The sequence below is a fragment of the Trichoplax adhaerens genome, genomic scaffold (genome assembly GCF_000150275.1).
Source record: "Trichoplax adhaerens TRIADscaffold_4 genomic scaffold, whole genome shotgun sequence".
NCBI lineage: Eukaryota > Metazoa > Placozoa > Uniplacotomia > Trichoplacea > Trichoplacidae > Trichoplax > Trichoplax adhaerens.
In genome coordinates, this window is record NW_002060946.1 from 191,308 (window position 1) to 206,597 (window position 15,290).

The following is a 15,290-nucleotide window of genomic DNA, read 5'->3' on the forward strand; positions in this document are numbered from 1 at the left end:
AGAACTGTTATATCATGGCTGAATTATATCGATTTTAAAATTACCAATATACATGAGCGTAATTAGCGAATTGAAATTTAGCTGTACAGTATGATGTTTGCACTAAGATCGTACTACTGAAATTTTAATAAAAAAATTGATTGATGTTGCTAACAATGATACTTGCTGTTGTATTAGAGCTTACTGTTATTTTAAAAACTGATACATTGGACTTTTCAATTTTCTTCTTCTAATGTATACTATGCAAGATGTCTTGACGACTGTAGTAAAATGATGCTAACCCTTATGTGAGCATTAATGACTATATATATGATCTATCATTTAAAGTGCAGCTGTTTTATCATTTTTTGTATCTATGCAAGCAATATTGACACATACTCTTGGTAACCGATTATTGCCATAAGTAGTTTACAAACATTGATCGCTGTAATTATTGACTTACTATTATACGCAGTGGAATCGAATTGAACTAATAATGACGAAGAAATCTATAGAAACGACAGTTATGTCTGAATATTATTATAATAAGTAATAACTGTTCCTTATTGCAAGCCAAGTGATGTATCACTGCAGTAAACCGACTATCATATTGTGTATTTTATTAGCCGAGAAGATTTTATCTTGTCAGGAATTATCAAGCAACTTTGTCTACAAATATTATACTGTAGTATTTCTATAATAATTTGGGATCTACTAAAATATACGCGTTTGACAATTACCACTTACAATCTCTACAGTAAGTCATCAAATATTACGCCTATTTAAAGTGGCCTGGCTGCCAGCTGTATTCCAACTTACGTATTTTTACGCTTACTGAAAACCTCGAGATCTCTTCAGTAACATATAATAACTGTATGCCTTTCATATAGCTCTTATATACGCTTAGTTCAAAATTACAACAGCAAAAGTGAAGGGAAATATTATATATTATTCTTACTACTGGTTTAGCTTTTGGAACGAACCGACTCATATAACAATTTATTCTGTAAAAGTAACACCGTGGAATGGACAATATTTCTATATCATGTTAAAAAAGTAAAATTAAATATCTTACCTTGCAATGTGTATCTACGAAATTACTAGGATACAAATCATTTTGTAATGAATCTGCTTCGTTTGCTATTGCCCATGATATATACTGTACAGCATAGGATACTAATATGATAGCACACAAAATCGATGAAGGAAATGCTCCATTGGTTACCGTAATTATTTATAGATTTTATTCTTACCATTTTAGCACCTTTGCTACCGGTGGTACCTTTATTTGAAATACTGCTAAGCTCAAACTATGGATGTCGTTCGCCAAATCACTTTACTAATAACTCAAAGCAGGCTTCCACATTTATCAAAGAAAGGATTTCTCGAAGGGCCTGATTATCCGAGATTACTAGGTGCCCCACAACAGATAAAGGTTAGTAATAATCATGCCAAACCGTCTTTTAAAATACGCAAAAATATCTTGATTGTTTCTGTTTTTATGAATTATTGTATCTAGTCTTGAACATGTTTAGAATTAAATACAGTTATCTTAATTATCTTAAATTGTAACAATCCTAATCTACTAGCATAAAATTAGGGTTCACAACAGTTACAGTGCAATTGTAGTAAACAGCGTTATCTTCCGTTTGCCTAGTGTTCATTGCTATATAGTATGTACGCACTTTTGTACTATACTATATAAACCTATTTCAAGTACTTCATTTTAAATTCTATGTCAATATTGGTACAACTACCCGCCCAAACTTAAGCTAGCTGTTCATTCATTTTGTTAAAATAAATCATTTTTTATCTAATACCTCCAATAAACTACGTTATCGCATAGACCCAATTAGGAAAGGCTGCTATTAAGCAGTTTGATCGAATCATAAGCCAAAATAAAAACGTGGTATGTATTGAAGTATGGGTCAAACAAAGTAGTTTTGAAACGATTACTAAAGAATCATCAGAGAGAATAGCGGATCTCACATGGCCTCAGCGTGTATCATGTCCAACTCAGGTCAATTCGGAAGATTTCGTCCTTATGGAACAGTGGATGATATCGGTTTTGAAGGAGTAAGTGATAAAGTACACAGTTTAGATGGTACTGTACTACAGTTTATGTAACTGCTGTGATATTATTTTGCATTATCGCTTTAAAATATCCCAGTAGCGATGCCATACTGTACTGAACTGGCTCTTAAAAAATGCAGTGATTATGGCTACTTCTGGAGTTGGAAATGAATACATAGCTATAAAATAATTTTCTCACATACGAATAGTTTCTATTCGATATCATCCCATTTTTTACCTAATTAAAAACGAAGACGAAATCGGATTCAAATAGCTAACCTATATCAAATTAACCCTTTTATGAGTACGAAATTGTCATTATTCAAGCTTGATTGCAACTTAACTATATTGGTAACTTGTAATGCATCTACTTTAAATTATAATACCAAACTTATCTACATGGATGATATAGTCACCAATTGAAAAGTATTTCGAATACTACAATATCTGTTTCAGCAGTATAATTGATATCTATCCATCAAAAATAATAGAAGCTAACTAGATTTATAATATTGCAATATATATTCAAACACTGGAATGTTTAGAATAAGAAGAGTTGCAGTTCTTGAAATAGTTTTACTCATATATACTGTATACTCGTTATGTAATTATTGAATTCGATATTAGAGAAATTTTCCTTCATATGTTTAAATATCAAACTGTTACGGTACGGTATTTGAGAAGAATTTTATATGTATTAGTTGATTTTTAAAATCTACAAAATCCTATTCCCTATCAAATTATAACAGAAACTGGAGAAATGACGTTTGTAAGGATTACTTAAAGGAAAAATGCTTTACTATATTAGAATGGCATGCAACTTGTGATAATACAGTACGAAGAAGTTTTAACTTTTATTAGCCAAACAAAATAAAGTCACACCAGCAAACTAGAAATTCTTGCCTAGTATGTATTATTTGTAATTGTTTTACTATTCTTTAATCAAAATTTTACAGTGGTGAAGATTCCACTAGCAAACCAACTCCTATGTTAGCATCGAATCTAACGGTTAAGAGTATGAAATCGCATCTTTATTATTCACAAATTCGAGCAATGATGCAAGAAAGTCAAGGCCAAATGCCATCGAATGTGGTCTACAAGTTAGTAATTGACACAACATTATTAATTGAACTTTATTCATGTTATTGTACTGCTCTAGGCAATTTTAATGAACAAGTGACCTACTCATGCAGTCATAGTAATGATCAAATTTCATAGCCTCTCTAGAAATTAGTCGAATAAATTATCTAGAGATATCATCGCGAATAGTACACTGTGCAAGATTATACACCCACAGTATTTTTACGCTGCTAACGATGACTTCCTTTTTAGTTTTGAAACAGCAGCTTTGTACGCTTTCCTTCATATCAATGCAAGTAAATTACTAAAGTCCAGTTAAAGCAATATAGCTATTATGTCTGAAACTTTGATTTAATTGAGTTCAATAGTAGTTTGCTACACTAAAATTTATATACGACTGGATGTATGTCAATCATTGTCACGGATTCAATTTTTCTGTAAAATTGTAGATATAGCTATTATAACACTTCTACCTAGTTTTCGTAATGCATAGTCACACCTATACCTATAGTATATCAAGATTCATTTTTTTATTAATGAATTAAAAAGGCAACTAAAATTTTTATCACCGCTCCACTAAAGAAAGTCAGCACGTTGGTCTGCTATAACAATTAAATTAATTATTGTAATTAGGATATGTAGCCGGGACGACATAACTAAATGCCCAGGATCGCCGTTAAAGACAATATTTCCTGCCACAAGCTTATCAAATGTAGCATCTTTACATCTACAAGTAACCTACCAGCCAAGTTTCATTCAATCTCAACAAAATAATCCGAATAAAAGACGACAATCGATTGATCTAGGATTAGGAATTCAGAATCGAGGTAGTGATATATTGTGTAATAGTTATTAATACGTATGTAACAAGTTATTACATGCTTACAATTTTATGCGTTAAGATAGTGAAATAGAAAATTCCAAGAGTTTTGCAAGACCTTAAATGCAATATAGTAAATTGGTTGATAAAAAAAGTACTCCTCCAGATAAGTTTGCACTGATCATTATACTTTCCCAAGATTTTTTTATCCTAATTATCTACCACGTACGGACGCTTTATTTTGTAACTGTTTGACCTTGGGTGAATAATATTAATATTAGATTAAAATTTCATAACGTATTATAATTATACTGTACTGTACATTTCTATATCTATATTTCTATAAGGAATTAATTATGTTAGACTTATTCATGTTCTCATCATTTATTAATCACTTCGCCAATGAAATAATTCGTAGCAAATTGAACATTTCGAAGGTCATTCCATTGGTTATTGTTTACGATCTTAGTTCAATATCTTTCACCTTTTTTTCCGTGGCTGTTATCATCTTCACAATGATTAACTTAATCTATTCAATATTAAGTGCAGTAGCAAGTACTACCGTATAGCAATTAATACCTATTTCCGCTATATGAATACGCAATAGGTGCAAGCTTACAGACCAATGGATGTCGCATTAATAATCGTGAGGTGATAGCAATCGATAATAGACCGAGAAGAAATTCACTGGCTGAATGTGCTTATATTTATAACGAAACTATCGAACAAGAAGAGGTCAATGTTAGCCAAAACAAAACAACTGATCCTTCAGCTGTTCACGAAATTGTAGTGAATGTCTTAAAAAACGTAGAATCAACTAAACATATAGACTCTATGAATCAAAAAAATGGTAGCAATAACGGCAATGAGTCATATGAGATTGGAAATCATTATAATTCATCTCCAAACCGTAAAAATATCGAAATAGCTAAACCTGAAACAAAAAATTTCTATAAACAAAAGACTGAAACAATTGATCCAATTTCGAAGGATAGTTTTGAAAGCAACAATGAAACAGCAAGCCACCGCGATGCTATCAATAAGAAAGTAACTAAAGCTACAACAAAGCCAGCAACATCGGCAGCTAATTTATCGCCCAAGATGAAAGATAAAGTCGATAGAGATAGCGATCTTACGGATAAAACTACTATGGCAAACGTTCATAAAAAATCTGTGCTAAGATTTCGATCGAAAAGTTTCAGCGATCGAGAACATTCAAGTAGCACTCAAGAAGTAAAAGTATCAAGCCCAATTTCACCCCGTCATTCGAATGTGTCACGTTTTAAAATGCTATTATTTAGATTGCACTTAAAAGAATTAACACAGAGTGCAAACGATATTGGTGACGACAGTAACAATTATCGGCGTCGCTCGTCATCATTAGGATCTTATAAGCAAAAGTCAGGTTTAAATACGAAAGAAACCGATACAACTCGTCGGTCTTCACTACACTTGCCGAAGCTTTCCTCTGGTGCCACTCCCGCCCCAGTGGATGTTAATATTAACACCTCCACGCGAAGTCCAACGGTACGGTAAAACTAATTTATTAGAAAAGTGAGGAAATAAATTTTTTAAAAGTAATATTTTAGAACACCCTGTACCTACAAAAAGATAGGTACCATCAATATCAGTGAAGTGTGGCCATTTTATGTCCTGTGGTAACATATTACTTGGACATGACTATAGAAATAATTTGTATTTATTTACTTAAATTTTTGTGTCCTCTTGAATATTACGAGTATAATTAATCCAGAAAAACTCTTATAGTTTACAATATATAATTCATTAGATTATAGGAACTAAATCAGATATACATTTTTCTTGATAGGAAGTAGACAGGCATTCAAAGCTCTTAACCGCCGAGAGTCCTACGCAGTAAGTTAGATGTACTGGGTACAGTATGTAATTTGAGCGTCGATTACGCTATTGCGATACCGCCACAACAAATATGATTAATTGACTGTAGATAATACGGTATATTGCTAGTGCTACTAGCCTCAAAATTGTTCTATTTGATTGTAATTTGTCATTACCTTCGCTTTACATAGAATTTCAGGCAATGTTGCAGCTTTTGTCAAGGTGAGATAAGAATCAAAATTCTTTTACGCCAATTCAATAATAGTAACGATGTTAGTCGTGCTATACCTATCTGGAAGGTGATATAAAATGAAATAGTCTAATTGTATGATGATTCCTCTAGGGTCAGAGATTGTTAGTGCATCAAAAGCGATGTTCAAGCCCACCAATTGGCCTTCATGAACAGCGACTTCTTGGAAATTTTGAAGTAATGTTTTACCTAAAATACTTTAGCACTTTAAACGTTCGATATATGTATAATTACTGTAAAAATTAGATATTTGCAGTTATTTTATAAAGTAGCTACTTTTTGTTTATACTCACCATGGTTTTAATGCTCAAATAAACGAATATCATTATTTATTCGGGTACTTAAGAAGATCAAGTGCTTAAAAACACAAATTGTATCTTCATGCTTCATATAGCTAATGCTAACTATATTGCCATTGTAAATATTGCACTCAGGAATCTGTACTAAACAATCGACTCGAATCGTCGGGTAGAATTCAAGTACGTTCGTATTAAATTCCAAGTTCCAATTGAACTTTGCATTAATATTAGTTCTTCTATTAACCAAATGTTTGTATTAATTAACAATATTGCGATAACCAAATTTAGGGATTTAAATTGACCTTAAGCGTCGTCGGTTCATCAGCGCAAATAGTTACCCTGCCTATGAATACCTTTTACTATAACGTTTCAGACAATAAAGCGCCATCGCCTTATTTGGTAAGATATTCAAACCGCAATCTACTAGACTATGAGTACAAATAGCAGATTGTACTAGATCCTTAAAGCCTACTACTGTTTGAATTTAATATTTATTCTGCTGATTCTGTAGGGGATAGCAACCTTGCAATTTTTGAATAAATCACGGTATCATATCCCAAAGAAAGGTACTTTAAACATGGTAAGTAAAAAGCTGATTCAATATCAAATTTACCCATTTTCGCCTTTTATAGTAAAACTTTCATATACGAGATTACGCAAGACTAGGATGTACTATATGATTCGTAGTATCGACTTTTTTCCTATCTATTTCGACCTATTTAATAATGTTTATTATTGAAACACTCATCAAGAAGTTCGCTCTTTCTCCTGAACAGACAATCTATAATCCGCAAGAAACTATTATTAAAGTATTTAAATCAAGTTATGACCTTAGTGACATGCCCGGTAAATCGAAAACTTTTTTACGCCAAAGAACTACTATAATGACGAATAGGAGATCGGTACGTTTGAAATTGTCCATTTAGCTAATTTTAAATTAGCGCTATTTGATACTTTATTGTGTGCAGTACTTTAAGTGCAATGACACTAATTTCTGAACATCCTTTATGATAGGATAAACATACACTATTATACGTTATTCATTTAAGGTAGGTTATGAGTAACTAACAATCATTTACTCGCAGTCAATAAAATTTTTGAATGAAATTTATACTCAGCGATGAAGCTATTTTCAATCTTAACGTTTTGGTGTAATCTTACACAGGTTTATATCCTCCAAATCATGTAGAATCTATCTATACTCCGAAATTAAGACTATATTTCCACATAACTGCAATCTTAAAGTGCAGCAGTTTTCATCACAAGGTTCAGAGGCATTTTTGGAAACTGTTACAGAAGGTCCAACACCAAGATATACTGATCGCACTTGAATTTTATCGTTGATTCGATATTGAATTACTTTTTAGCTACTTTAATCTACTACGTACAGCAAAGTTTTGAAGTAATTTTGGGACTGCATTTCACTTGGATCATAATTTCAGATCGTTATTCTTAAGATAGTTGTTTACAGAGGCTTTCCATTTGATAATGTTACTATTATATGGATAAAATTACAAACAGTACATTGCTATTTTTTAATCTACCATTGCAATGAGTGTCGATTTATTTTTGAATATTAATACTACTTGTACAATGCAAAGTATCTCGAACAATACCAAGTCTTTAAAAAGAAGTTTTCGTGCCGATGCCTTAATCCATATCCTACTGCATTTTAGTTGAATTAAGGCACCTACAATGTATTGTTTTCAAATGTTGTAGTTTATAAAGATTTTGGCATCAGTTTATGAGGTGCGCAATTCAATACCTCAATATGGAAAATAATTTAAAGTAAATTTAGTTATTTTAATTTCACTTTTAAGCTGACGGCGTGATATTATGGAAAAGATTAAGTAACAAAGAGTGAAAATTAACATATACATATGACTGATATCGTAACGTGATTATAATTTATATATCTCATTAGGTTAACATTGATTTCTCTGCGGGACTTTATAATTTCTATTTAAAAAACTTATTAATAGTAATACCAATAATTATAATTAATCAAGAAAATGATTGGGAAAAATTCAACATGTAATTATATTATGAATAGAATATTGCTATCGGTCACAGTAGCCTGAACGATGTCATCCACCTGTACTGCAAACCTCCGAAGTGGCCAACTTTATAGGGTAATTAATTATACGATGCATATGTACTATATATTTATATGTACACTAACGTCAGCGAATATATGTACAAAATTTATGACGATGACAATAAATACTATGTTCAGTATCACACAAAGAATTATGTAATATGTATTCTTGCAAGTATGTTGTTAGAACGTTTAACACTATTAGTAATTAACGTCTTCAAGTCATATACTGTATATCACGAGAACTGGAAATATGAATAACCTACACGGCACACATATTTGATTGCAATCAATAAGGCATACCAATTATGCTGAACTACAGTAAATAATACCACGAATAATGTACCCTCCAGTGACTTTATGACAAAAATCGCTTAATTTAAAACATCTTAGTATAAGTGCATTACTACCAAAATAGCTTTCGTAGCGTACAGAAAGACAGTCCTTTAAGTAAAATCTGTTTTCAACGAATTCTTGTTTCAAATATTTACAAAATTTGCAGAAGATCACAAATGATCGATTTGGCTGGCTAATTTGATACCGATAAGCACCAGATAGCAACTGTCATCACAAGACAAGCCTACTTTGCATATTATAGAATAATTGGCCCGTTTGCAATAATAGAAGCTATGGTCTTGGACTAAGATGTAGCTATTTCATCCATTGTTGATAACTGAACTTCATTAAGATAATCTAGAACATCTTGAGTTAATCCCGGGTATTTTAATGACTAGAAGAAGATATAAAATTCTCAGATTACATCTTAGTATCGATAAACTTGTGCAATGTTATTAGTAGCGGGCCATTATGAATCTTTACTACTGCATGGCCTAAAGCTAAAGCACCAGTATACTATGCTGTGAAATTTTCAGCTACAACTAGAACGAGCATGTTTTCATTTCGAAGCACTATCCAAATTACACGAAATGATCATCTATCAGCTAATGCAATGGATTTTATGTGAATTAGAAGGAATATCATAGAGACAATCTCGAATACTTCTAGAAGTATAAAAATGATATTGCAGTCGATGCAGAAAAGGTTACAAAATACTATTAGATGAGACTTACATCTGTTTGCAAAGATTGAAATGGTTCCATTCCATACTGTTGTAGTATACATCGAGCAATTTGGAACGCTCTACAACGATATTGATCATCGCTATAACGATTGATTGCCGTAGTTAATAATTTATCAACAGTTTTTACTGCCACTGATGATTGGGTGGTATCCAATTTTTGCATTAAATTGGTCAAGCGATCATGCAAATTATCTCCATCATCATCCGTATGATGAGTTGTTAGATTGCGATTGATACTATCTTGGTCATTCAAGCCAGTAGGGCAAGTGATGTAAGTAGGCGAATGATCATTATTAATATTATCGTTTTCTTCATTCTTCCAACACGTTGCATCATCGTTCAATGAATCATTTTGCGTATAAAATGGAGCAACACAACAACCATCATCGATGATGGAAGATGGCAACGAAATTTCCGATTCCTCCGAGGTTAACTTGCTATCAGATTCCATTACCTTCTAATCAGCTTTATTCTTTCACTTCGATTATAATTATTGTTTTTACCTGTAGTAAAAGCATAATAAAGGCTATTACCATGTTCTACCACAGTAAACGATAGCATTGTCTATCAATCCTGAGCCATACTAAAGTAGTAATTATCGCGATCTCATTACCTAACTAAGAAAATTTTACTTTTAAAGTAGTTCAAGTTGCTCACCAAATAACTCGTGCCGGCCCAGTGCCCAATCTCCATAGGGACCATTTCAGACCCCTGGTCTTAACTGAAGGGATCGGCAACATACTGTAAGCGGTCGACAGTATAGTGTATTGGTCTTACACTATTAGTATACTAGTTATTATAGCAGTCCCTGACTCTGAGACAGCTGCAGCTAGTGAATCCGGTACACGGTGCATGGAAGCTACGGATAGACAGATGGTTTCATTCATGACAGCATTTTCTCTTTCGAGTCCTTGTTACGGTGAAGTAGGTATTCTATGATGGATGCATGGAGGTCGAAAAAACTTTCCATTACCTCGATGGATAGATCACTTTGTGTCATCAATGTAAAATACAATCAATATTGCTCTAACTAGATGAATCAATGGACACCAATTGCTGTTTCATTGATCGCCTACGGCAAGAAAAATTTTCTTTTCACGCATTACAGCCTGGTGCGTGCAACTCATTGGACTCGTCTGCAGAGCCGATTCCTTCTTGAAGTAAAATTGCAAGCAAAATATGCAAATGAAATGTATCCAACTGTCCATTCCATATCATTCTATGAGTATTCGTATATCATCCAATCGAAAGACCCCTAGTTGGTGCCCATCAATTGCAGTAGAATGTATACATCGGCTATCCATGCAAGCTCACATACCTACATTATTCAATTCAGCAAACCTTAATAAAATGCATGCCACCATCGATGTCGATGACAACAACCTTATTATAAACCGAATACCATATCCAACCATACGAAATTTTCATAGCTATATAGAATACAGTATTATGCTCTACTTATGCAATACTTTCGCAAAATAGGTGTACCTATGCTTTCTTGAATCATCTATTGTCAAAGGATTATTTTTTAAATACACGTATCTCCTCTCCATTATGGTCCAATAAAGAATTAGTTTTGACTAAGAATAGTATCTAACGATGCACTGGTATTTTTAGTAGTCCATAATCTAACTAATCCTCATTAAGATCATTCAATCGAAAGACTCCAAATAAAGTACACCATACGCGCATAATAGTGTAAGCTGGAGTGCTATTTAATATCTACTTTATACCATTCAGCAAACCTCAATAAAGTACACCTTACTATTACTGATGCAACCTTGACTAGCCGATCATGCATACGAAAAATTCGATTGCTACTGAGGGTACAGAGTATATTATTTTATTATACTATACTTTTATTTAATTTGCATAATAGATGTGTCTGAGCTTTCTTGAATCATCTGCTGTCAACGGATATAGAAAATACTCCTTCCGATCACGATCTAATAATAAATCATGCATTATTACTAAGACGAAATATCTACCTGACGTAAACTCAGTAAGATATCGAAAGAATCCTAGTAAAGTGTAGCGCAATCTGGATTGCCATTCCATACCGGCATTATTGTATCCTAATCTACAAGCTTAAATAAGAAGCAGGCCAGTGTATTGACAATCTTGACTAGCTGATCTCATATATCTAGCTAGAAAATGGTGGAAAATCCTATAGTGACATAGAGTATAAGTACAGTAAGTTTTTATGCTGATCGCATAAAACGCATACCAGTGTACTCGTACTTCTGCTTTTCTTAATTGTCTACTGTCGAAAGACGCAAAAAAAATACCTCCAATCTCCTGCCAATAATATCGATAGGCAAGTATCGAATAATCAATTATAATGTATATTCCCGCTATATAAGGACAACTTCTAACTGATCTCGACCCCAAAATGACTCACAAGTTCATTAAACATCCGATCAACAGGAATGTAAAGTGTTTATTCACTATCGTTGGATAAATATTTTTCAATAATATCAGCTTGAAGACTCTTTTTATGTGTGCACAAGTCTGTGCACAAGTGTTTTATCAAGTATGAAATTCTCACAACCAATCTGGTACAAAAAACTCTCTCTTATGTAAAAGTTGGAGTGTACCACTCCTAAAAATTTACCGTGACCGAAACCTGAACCACTGGCTACTAAAAATGAGTGAGGGATATACCATGTATCTGTGGACAGTTTTAGCAAAGTACTCCAAGAATTGGTTAAGTAGCAATGTACTCTATGCGTACTAGATTGCACGGTGTATGACTTAAATTCACAGCAAGTAAAGTAAAAGTACTCTCCTAATCAGTTAAACTCAATATCACTGCACCGCATTTAAGATCATTTTGGTCATCCAAAGACCTCGAAATATCTGAATTAATTCATTACCAATTGAATATATCCTTAGATGGTTCGGATTAAGTGTGAAGAGAGCAATTTTTACACGTGAATATCACAGCGAATGTTATAGTCTAGTAAATATTTTCATCAAGTTCTAATGGTAGGGGGGCTTCAGAGTGACTACCATGCAATGATAATAAAATAAAAATTATCCCTTCTATATTGGCGTAAAGCATCGTTTGAATAACTTTGTACACAACCACCAAGTGAGATATTTTTAAATGTCATCCAACTTCTAATTGTCAACAAATACAGGTTAAAGTAACTTTGGAGTCAAAAAATAAGTATACCCGGTTTAAATCCTAGCATATACGCGTACGTAGTACTAGGTAATAAAAAGAAGAATATCATCCGTAAAACATGGAGTAAATAACCAGCAATCAAGCCCTGTCTTACTAATACTCGCACCGATATAACAAGGTCATGTCGATGTACTGTAAAGTAACTTTGGAATCGAGAAATAAACACAAGTATGTCAGGTTTAAGACTTATCATACGAGGTGTTTGCGTAAAACGTAGAGCAAATAACCGGCAATGAAGCCTAGTCTTACTAATACTCTTATCGATATAACAAGCGCCACGTCGCTATACAGTACAGTAAAATAACTTTGAAGTCGAAAAATATGTTTGATAGATTCAAATCCTAGCATGCATCTAATATGTTCTAAAACGAAGTGCAACTGTAAAACATGCAGCAAAATAACCGGCAATCAAGCTTAGTCTTACTTATACTGAGATCGGTACAACAAGCGTCATGCCGCGTTGGACTCCGGAGCTCTCTAAATATGTCACAACTAGGTGATGACAAGATAGGCCTTGGACTAAAATGACTTCAGTAACAACTCATAAATGATATTATTGATATGGAAAAGGATTTCCCAGTGATATTGATCCACTCTATTTTACTCGAAGTAACGTACTGAAATAGCAACAAACTGATAGTAACAAAACTACAATACGCTACATGATGTTATAACATTCCATTGGACTAAATCAACGAGAAAAATTGATCGATATTACTATAGATAAATGAATATAACGAGCAAAAATGCCCTACAGCACCTTCATGCTTATTGATGCGATATTTTTATATCTTGAATTTAGAGTTTGATGTTGTTTATTCATTATTGATTAATCCTATAATAGACGTGCACTGCTTTGTCTCTTTCAACCGTGCCAAGATGTAAGTTAACATTTTTGGTATTGATGTTGAATAGTTTAGGCTTAAACTTTAGGGTAGACAGCTGCTAATTTTGAACTTTCTTCGTTGCGATTAGGATTCTATCATTTGCTATGTAGATGTCGATATAGGGTAATTTATACCTTGTGTAGAAACTGCTGAGGATCTTCCTAGTAATAACAATTAACATTTTCAAGTATTTCATTAGTTTCTAGATTTCAAACTGCTCAATGACAACTCCAGAGTTTGTTATATATTAGCCAAATTAAGTCTTTTTATTTCATGCCATCTTCGTGAATAGCGTTAGTATATAGCCTAATCATTGTGAATTCCGAGACAGCAGCAGATAGAGAGAGCAAAACCGATAAAACCTCATTTATACATGCTTATAGAATATATCGTCGCCACGGTACTAGTTTAATCTGTTTTTTTTCTTTCTTTCACTCCTGTCATTTTTAATTATTGCTTTAGCAGTATCTACCTCAAGGTATAAGCAATCAAGACTAATATAAGATTGTGTATATTCATTTCCAAATAACTAAGTCGTATCTAATCCTTAACTACTAAACTGGATTCAAATCTTTCACCAATTTTATCTTCGAACTTTGCAGTATAATAAACTATTAAAATGGCCTAATTCCTACATAATAATCTCTATATTTGCTATGAATGCACGTTTTCCATTTATTTACTAGTCTGCTAATCATTCATTTACTACTGAGTACTCTTTAAATAACATGTAATAAAAATTTTCGTTGGTGCCTTTACGACTTAATCAAGCACAATTGAAGATATAACACAATCAGTAATCAGAAACTATCCTATCCTCCCTTAGATCATTGTAAATCACACCTCAAGTTCTATATTAAGCTACTTGATATGGCGATAATATCAGGTATCTTTAGAGGATTAATTTAAAATAAACTACTAGTAATTTGTTACAAAAATTTTTCTAACTTTAACGCGATATACTAAGTTTCTTTATCCATACGATCGAGTTTAAAGATTGCTCTCGTCAATACACAAGTAAGAACAAACTCATTTTCAATCGGCCAATTTAAATAGGCAGGTCGACGAAAATAGCTCTCTGTTTTAAAACTGTAATGGTTAACACCTGTTTTCTTTTTTATCAAAGTGAGATAGCTACAGCAATATGAAACTTGATCGCTGTTCGTTGTAAGTTAGTAAATTCGAATGATGCGAATCTATTTTGCACTTTGATCTAGTCTCCATATTCCATATTATCGTGTTGAAATGTCCTAATAAGATCCATCATTGCAATTTAGAGAAGCCTATAATATCACTGCTAACTATTCCACTTAATAAGAAGAATGTCGATATTTATTTATAAATTAATCGATCATGCCATATTTTTGTATTAATAATTACATAATCAATATATTCCTAAAACACACAATACTTTTACGTAGACTACGTACGCTTTTGCATGGACTGCAACAGACAGAAACTGAATGGTCAGGTTTGGTTTGTGAGCCATGTAAAAGCATAAAAAAAAGTATGACGACAGTATGCAAATTCTTTTGAGCTGATTCGAGCAATACAACTACTTTTTAGGCAAAAAAAAGATTTAGAATATGCTATACAGTCTATTTGACTTTAATTGCCCTTTGCCTATTTGCTGCCAAGAATGAATTATTTCAATAATTATATATAGAAATTAAAGC

At 32.8% G+C, this 15,290-nt stretch overlaps 2 protein-coding genes across 2 annotated transcripts; one reads left to right on the forward strand and one right to left on the reverse strand.

Moving 5' to 3' along the window:
* Positions 1-1,291: 1,291 nt before the first annotated feature.
* Positions 1,292-7,411, forward strand: TRIADDRAFT_55128 (uncharacterized protein; the record flags this gene model as incomplete). The annotated part of the gene is made up of 13 exons (XM_002111264.1): positions 1,292-1,414; positions 1,826-2,055; positions 3,009-3,152; positions 3,766-3,959; positions 4,560-5,479; positions 5,781-5,827; positions 6,001-6,031; positions 6,153-6,236; positions 6,494-6,538; positions 6,647-6,757; positions 6,870-6,938; positions 7,135-7,260; positions 7,373-7,411. 13 exons carry the CDS (start codon positions 1,292-1,294, stop codon positions 7,409-7,411), a joined length of 2,163 nt encoding a protein of 720 aa, XP_002111300.1.
* A 1,685-nt stretch (positions 7,412-9,096) lies between these two features.
* TRIADDRAFT_55129 (uncharacterized protein) lies at positions 9,097-9,988 on the reverse strand (the record flags this gene model as incomplete). The annotated part of the gene is made up of 2 exons (XM_002111724.1): positions 9,097-9,186; positions 9,527-9,988. 2 exons carry the CDS (start codon positions 9,986-9,988, stop codon positions 9,097-9,099), a joined length of 552 nt encoding a protein of 183 aa, XP_002111760.1.
* Positions 9,989-15,290: the final 5,302 nt, after the last annotated feature.